General features: G+C 38.7%; 1 protein-coding gene across 3 annotated transcripts in view; it reads left to right on the top strand.

Moving 5' to 3' along the window:
• HNMT (histamine N-methyltransferase) overlaps positions 1–7101 on the top strand; it is a 35875-nt gene extending 28774 nt beyond the window's left edge. For all 3 annotated transcript variants that reach the window (XM_049711976.1, XM_004284489.3, XM_033414335.2), the window contains one exon: positions 6359–7101. In XM_049711976.1, the coding sequence (XP_049567933.1) occupies positions 6359–6714 (356 nt within the window). In that variant the 3' untranslated portion in view covers positions 6715–7101. The remainder of the gene's footprint in view (positions 1–6358) is intronic.
• Positions 7102–7771: the final 670 nt, after the last annotated feature.

Consider the following 7771-nt stretch of genomic DNA (forward strand, 5'->3'; position numbering starts at 1 on the left):
TATAAATTTATTTATTTTTGGCTGCATTGGGTCTTCGTTGCTGGCCGTGGGCTTTCTCTAATTGCTACGAGCGGGGGTTACTCTTCGCTGTGGTGCGCGGGCTTCAGTAGTTGTGGCGCCAGAGCTCAGGAGTTGTGGCTCACGGGCTCTAGAGTACAGGCTCAGTAGTTGTGGTGCATGGGCTTAGTTGCTCCCCAGCATGTGGGATCTTCCCGGACCAGGGCTCGAACCTGTGTCCCCTGCACTGGCAGGTGGATTCTCAACCACTGCGCCACCAGGGAAGTTCCCATGTATTCTTAAATATGAGGAATGGCTTTAAGGATGGCAAACATAGCTGTTGCCTATAATCCTGGGTTTGAACTCATGTGGGAGTTTGGCAAATGAGAGTTCCTGTACACAACCTCTTCTCTAAGGGAACATTTGATATACTATTTTTATCTCAGGTTAGTTAAAAATACTCATTTGTGTGGGAGAGTTCTATCTTACCATTTAGAAGGGCTTCTGTAAACTGGATGTTTCCCACCAACCTCTCTCTAAATTAGGACACTTGGGTAAAGCACTTTGTACTGCATTTAGGAATACAGAAGTCAATTTAGTTATCAACACTGAGGGCAGTCTATTCTTGATAATCTGTGTCAATAATAAAGAAACGGTGTTGCAGACAGAAATAGCAATTCATCCAGTAGTCATATATGTTTGATTTTAGGATATATTTCATATCAAATGAAGATCTACTGTTATATATATTTGGTTTATGCTTAAATATTTTCAGAAGTCAAGTATTGGAGCGTCAGAAGGCAGCTCTCTATGAGTCTATGCCTACCAATAAGAAAAAGCCAGCCTAAGGTTTAGGAAGTGGAATGAGCAGTCTACAAGCAACTGAGAATGGACTAAGTGCCCTTATGGATACAGTATTCTGCTGGCTACATCACGAATACGTTAATAGAATCCGTGGTTAATTGGCATCAGGATACGTGCAAACCAAAACAGGTCCAGGGAAATGCAGGATGAGACATAAAATCAAGAATGCTGAGGCGCTTCCTAGCTGTGTGAACTTGGTCTGTGAGTCTTAGTTCGTGCAAGGCCTATTTCCAGTTAATCATACCTACATAATACGGCATCTATGCATACATTTAGTTCACAGGTACTATGTCTATATACACTCATGGGGAAAAACAAATCAAAGAAAGGGAGTAAAAGTGCGAAAACCAGTTAGCTTTCATAAAAAAAGGTATTTTGAGTCAAAGCTTATTCATTCTGTAGTTTGACGGTGGAGATGTTTTACTAACTTTTTCAGCACACAGCTTACAATTTTTCATTACTGCACACAGCAGTGGGAGGCAGGTATCCCAAAGAGGAAAACACTGGTAACACACAACCCTCTTAACTCCGTGCTCTTCCTAAGATACCAGCTCCTTACTTCCCCCTTCTACCCCTCTTATGTGTTACCTAGAGCAGCTGAACTCCCTTTTGCTCTGACTCTCTGACCTACATAAACCTGTGCACCTATAAACCCATCTTAACAACAGTGTATTTCTCTGAGATAAATTCTGTTGGCCCCTCGGTGTGTGGAAGTGCCTATGGTCTTCTTTTTTAAAAATACCAAGAACTGCTTTGTCGTATTAATAAAGCTGATATAAACATATGGGTCAACTTTCAGGAAAATAGAGCATAGTCAATTTCCAACAGTGAAAACAAAGTTAATCGCAAGAACTTTCCAATCAGATTTGTTTTATATCGTTGTCAATTAACAGGTATAGAATTGATCCACATTTTTATTAGTCACTTTTTCATTTGATGATATCACTGCAAATCCCTATCTGCCTGGCCAGTCTTTGGATAGCAGACAGGTTTGGGAAAGCTCCCCAGGTCCGCTGAGGTGCCTGATCAACTTCCTACCTTACCGCTGTAGAAAAACCATTACCCTAAACTACCTTCTCAGCCCCAACTTGAACCCCCATTCTTCATACTTGCCCAATGAAAACATTCCTTAAACTTGAATATTACCCTAAAACTTGAAACACCTACACCAAAATGGTTCACACTAGGCTCTGTTTATATCACATTTGTTGCAGTCACTTTCTAAATGGAATTTGCTTCATAATTACCCAGAAGTGAAGAAGCCTGTTTGTGTATTTCCTTTCTTTGGGGGCAATATTCTCATCCACAGCCTCACTGCAATACAGCAAACTGAGTACTCGACGCCAACAGAGTCAGACAAGCCTAGAACTAGTCACTAAATTAAATTTCTAAGAACGCTCATCAAGCCAGTATCTCACCTAAGCACATAATGGTAGGTCTGGATTAACATCTTGCTCTAAAAGGTCATCTTAAATATGCCCCACAGCTAAGGCTTCTGCCTGTCCATCCGAGTCAGACACTGACCTGTTACCGAACTGATGCGTTCTCTCTGTGAATAAACTGAAGTACTCAGTTACTTGAGCACCATATGGACACGCATTGTTTGCAATTTATTAGATTCTAAGATAATGAAATACGGGGTCAGTTTCTAGATTTAATTATGCAGGGCACCTAGCTTGGTTAAGGTGACAGGTGTATTCAGCATATTCAAACACAGCCTACACTCTTGGTCCCAAGTTGACTGCATAGGACAGTCGTGTAGATTTGGTTCATTCAGCTTTTATGGAGCTCCTCTAGTTGGTCACTGCTAGGCTCCGGGGTTGCAAAGATGACTGTTACTCCTCTGCCTTTGAAAGGCTCCTAATCTAATGGAGGATTCAGACGTGTACATACTTTCAAAAAGGTGCTAAGTTCTGATCAGAGGCAGATAGGGAGTTTAAGGAGAGTTCCCGGAGAGCAAGAGGCTCTGCCTCTTATCTCTAGTCCCAGATCTTTGCAAAACCCTTGGCAACTAGAAGACACCCAGTGAATGTGTTTGAATTGAACTGAATAATTGTTTATTATTTCTGCCTTATACTATCCCAACAACAGCTAGTTCTGAATGTCCATTCAAAAAAAGATACCATGTTTTAGCTAACATGATAGACATGGAATGAGAGAATACAGAAAGTTCTGGAGATTTGAAGATGGATTTAATAAACAGGAATAAAAGACTCAGTAAAGAAGATACACATATTCACACACACACAGTGCACACCGAAATAGGCAGAACAGAGGCTTTTCTCCAGTTCCTAAGTATCCATTAAAGAGTTAGCCCAGCTCAGTAAATATTTATTTATTTATAACAATCAGAAGTTCCTGATTATAATGATAAAAGATTTGATTTGGGATGAAAAAGAAGAGAAATAAGAAGAGGTGGATTTTTAAAATGAGGAGTATCCCACACTAAAATAATGTTAGTGGCATGTTTTTCTGCAAATGTAGTAGCCAGGCATTCGTTGAGAGAGTTGCTAATTAAAATGCAACTTATCTGGTTACAGGAGACTAGCCAGGAGATCAGTGACATTTTCTGTCTTGCCCTCTCCTTATCTAAGGAAGGAGGCAAATCATGGTGTGTTATTTTTAATAAGGGGGGTGGGGGTGAGGGACCTGGTTTATATCATGTTGAAAACAAAAGTAACACCATATATTGTGCCCACCGAGAGCCATTATGATAATGTATCAGTCAGAAAGTTTCTAATTGCTCAGCTCAGAAATGGCACTGAGTCACAGAACACTGACACCAGCGAATTCTCTGCAATTAGTGTTTGGTTCTTTTTTCTCTGCCAGGGTGAAAAAAAAAAAATGATAACAGAGCCTTTCCTCAACCACCGAAATATTTATTTTCTTGTAGTCTTGTTTGCAGGCAAATTCTTATTTAGGCAGTCACCGTCTTTGGAATGAAAGATTTTTGTAGTACATGCTCATGACCCTCATTTTTTTTCCCACTGAACTGAGGTTTTATTTTTTTCTGCTTCATTCCAATTCCACCTTCGTCTAGAGCTTATCCTGTAGTTATCGTTCCCTCTTCTGAAATGTTAGTGGAACATCAATTATCTAGGCTATTTATTATTTACCACTTTCTGCCTTGGTTATTCTCTTTTGTTGAGTTAAATCAGGAGACTTTAGCCAAGCCCATGGATGAGGCCAACCTCCTATAATTATATGTAGAATTGTGTGGCTATATAGTGTTTGTATACTTTTCTGGAGAGTCCGATTACTTTGATTACATCATAAAGGAGCTTTCGGAACCAAAAGAGTTCACGCCTTTGAAATCTTAATTTTTAATCCTGGAAACTCATAGAGTTGTAAGTTCTCTCTTATATTGCTTTGGCCAAGTCCAACTTAATTTCGTAACACTTCAGCAGTGTTTACTATGTGCCAGTCATGGTTCTAAGTGCCTTACTTTATCAACTTGGTGATCCTTGGAACAATCGTATGAAGATATTCTATTATTATCCCTGATTTATAGATGACAAAACTGAGGCACAGGTTCATAAAGCTAGTGAGGAGAAGCCAGACTTCACACTCAGAAAGTCAGGCTCTAGAGACCACTCTTAAATGCTGCACATATCCACTATCTCTGTAACAGCCCACTATTAGATGCGTATATTAGAAAGTCCATAAATAGCCGTTCTTTTGTTTTGATTTATTAGTATTATTACAGATTTCTGAAAAGCAAATTTGTCTTTTTACATTCTCAAGATTACAACCAGTGGAAATACATTATCAAAGTAATTCCATATAATATTCATTTATTTTGTAAGCACTTATTACACATCTGCCATGTGCTTACCATTGAGCAATGATTCACTTCAATTATCTCATTTAATACTTGCAGTTGCATTTGGGGTAAGTATGGTTATCTCTATCTTATAGATGAGAAAACTGAGGTTCTGGGAGACTAAATACCAAACCTCATCTCATTCATGAAGTGTCAGAACAGTCCAACCTATCTCTCCCACAGATGCTGTATCTCTTAGCTTCTACACTGGGCCAGGTTTTCAACTAAATACAACATACACTGCTAATATATCTTCTAAAGCTGGGGACAACATTTTTAGGACTCAACCTAGTTGTTGCTGTCCAAGGCAGCATCCTGTAATTGTATAGACATGAGAGGCTACCCCATCTTTGGTCTGGGTAAACTATCATTGTATTTGCTGTGCTCTTTCTTTCTATTTCAATTTTTACTCTTAGACCCTTTCCTCTGAACCAGACTAACATAAACAACTGCCTTCCTCCTATCACCACCTGAATGTCCAACGGGGACCTCAACCTTAGGTCTCCAAAACCAGATGCCTGATAACACATTTAAACATGTTCCTCCCTCATTCTTCCCATTTCCAATAATGGCAATTTTCTCTTTTCAGATGCTTGGGCCAAAATGACTGGGATCATCACTGATTCTTTTCTTTCTTTCACTATCCAAATTATTATTGTTAACAATATCCAAATCATTAGCAAATGGCATTGGATCTAGGAGTGTAATATATAAAAAATTCAACCACTTCTCATCACCTCCAATCTTGCTGGTGCAACGTAACATCATCTAACACCCAGATTATTGCAGTAGCTTTCTTACTGTTCTTCCTGATCTGTCCTTACGCCCCTATAGTCTATTCTCAATAGAGAATAGTCCATCTGTATGGCCAGAGTGACCTTATGAAAATGCAAATCAGGTTAAGTCACTCTAATATTGTGTTGTCCAATATGGAAGCCACAGTTGGCTACTGAAAGTGAAATGAATTAAGATGAAGTAACACTTAAAATTCACTCCCTTAGTCACACTAGCCACAGTTTACATGTTCCATAACCATAAAGTGGTTACTGGCTACGATACTGGACAACGCAAATATGGAACATGTCCAAGAGTCCAGAAAGTTCTATTAGACCACACTACAATGGCTTCTCATCTTTTTCCATATGATTTAGCACCCAGTCTACTCCTCACCATCACCCATACAACCTCCTCTCCTTCCACGCTCCCCTGTGTTCACTCAATTCCAATCTCACTGGCTTCCTGGCTAGTTCTTAACATGCCAAGCCTGTTCCTGCTTCAGGTCCCTTGCAGTTGCTCTTCTCTCTACCTGGAGTAATCTTCTCTCTGATATCTGTGTAGATTGCTGTCATGTCTCTGCTCAAATGTCACATTATTAGAGAGACTATCTGCGACCACCTGATATAAAACAGCAACCCATCCAACTCTTTGATCCCCCTTATTCCTTGCTCTGATTTGTTTTTCATTAGCACTCTGCACCATCTGATATATGATTTATTTACTTATTTAACTTTCTCTCCTCCCACCCCCTTCACTCCTTGAACTGAGCTACACAAAGGCAAGAATTTCTTTCTTTTAAATTGACTGCTCTATTCCAAGCATCTAGTGTACTGGTTGGCAGAGTAGGTAAAGGAAAAGAAGAATAGCTGAAAGCATGAATTTTGTTCTGTTGCACAGGAACCAGTGGCTGGGACAAGCTATGGAAAAAGTACGGATCTCACTTACCCCGGGATGACCTCTGCCAGTGTGTCACGTCATCTGACCTCATGCAGATGCTGGACAAGTTGGGGATTAAGTATGAGTGTTATGACCTTCTGTCTACCATGGACATATCTGACTGTTTTATTGATGGCAATGAAAATGGAGACCTGCTTTGGGATTTTTTGACAGAAACCTGGAACTTTAGTACAACAGCACCACCTGATCTCAAAGCAGAAATTATGAAAGATCTACAAGAGCCTGAATTCAGTGTAAAGAAAGAGGGAAAGGTTCTTTTCAATAACAGTCTGAGTTTCATAGTGGCTGAGGCATAAATGTCCACCATGAGAATGTATTCAAAAACTATAGTTTGAACAATTTTGATCATTCACTTATTTGTGCATTAAAATTATAAATATATCTCATAATATAAACAGAGCATTTTCTCTGATATGCAAAATCTAGAAAATCCCAAGATATTCTTGGACTTCCATGTGGAATCATACATGACACTGCTGGTCTTATCCCATCCCTTCTATCGGTAAAGAGACTACATGCTGTCTACACACCACATAATCTGGAAAAATGAGACAACTAAGTTTCACGGGCTTATTGACAATAAAACCCTTCCCATTTGTTGATTATAATGGAATTTCCTGGAATACTAATAAAATATGTGCTATGGATTTTTAAAATACTAGTAAGGTATATGCTTATTGATACCTTGGACATTAAGAAAGCATACGTTTATTGACTTTTCCCCTTCTGTGAAGAAGTATTTCTCTATGTGCATTTCTTTATTGTAGTTTCTTATTTTTATAGATTACTCTAATTAACTTTGTTGTGTGTTGTCATTTCCTCCCACTTTGTTTCCTCTTTTAATTTTGTCTATGATTTTGTAGTGTTTTGTTTGTTTTCTGCTATACTGAAGTTTTTCTACTTTATTCAGTCAAATTTAGTTTTTTTTCCTTTTTTAATTTCTGGACTTCTGACACATTTTAAAAGGCCTCCTAAAACCAAGGTTTTAAAATATTAACATATTTAATCATAATAATTTTATAATTTCACTGTGAAAAAATCTTTGATATGTTTGAAGGTTACATAAGTATAAAGAGTGAGTTGAGAACAAGCTGATCTTCCTCAAAAAACAAAAAAAAAACCATCTATATCAACACAACTGACAAAAAAAAAACCCACTGACTTAAAATACACCTTTTATCATTCACTAAATTTCTTGAAAACACTTGAGTCTATTTCAATACTCCATCATCCCTATGCCCCTCTGTCTTAAGATCTCCTCTAAGATCAAGAATCATCTTTAGGGCTTCGCTGGTGGCACAGTGGTTAAGAATCCGCCTGCCAATGCAGGGGACATGTGTTTGAGCTCTGGTC

Source organism: Orcinus orca, chromosome 7 (assembly GCF_937001465.1).
Source record: "Orcinus orca chromosome 7, mOrcOrc1.1, whole genome shotgun sequence".
Classification (NCBI taxonomy): Eukaryota; Metazoa; Chordata; class Mammalia; order Artiodactyla; family Delphinidae; genus Orcinus; species Orcinus orca.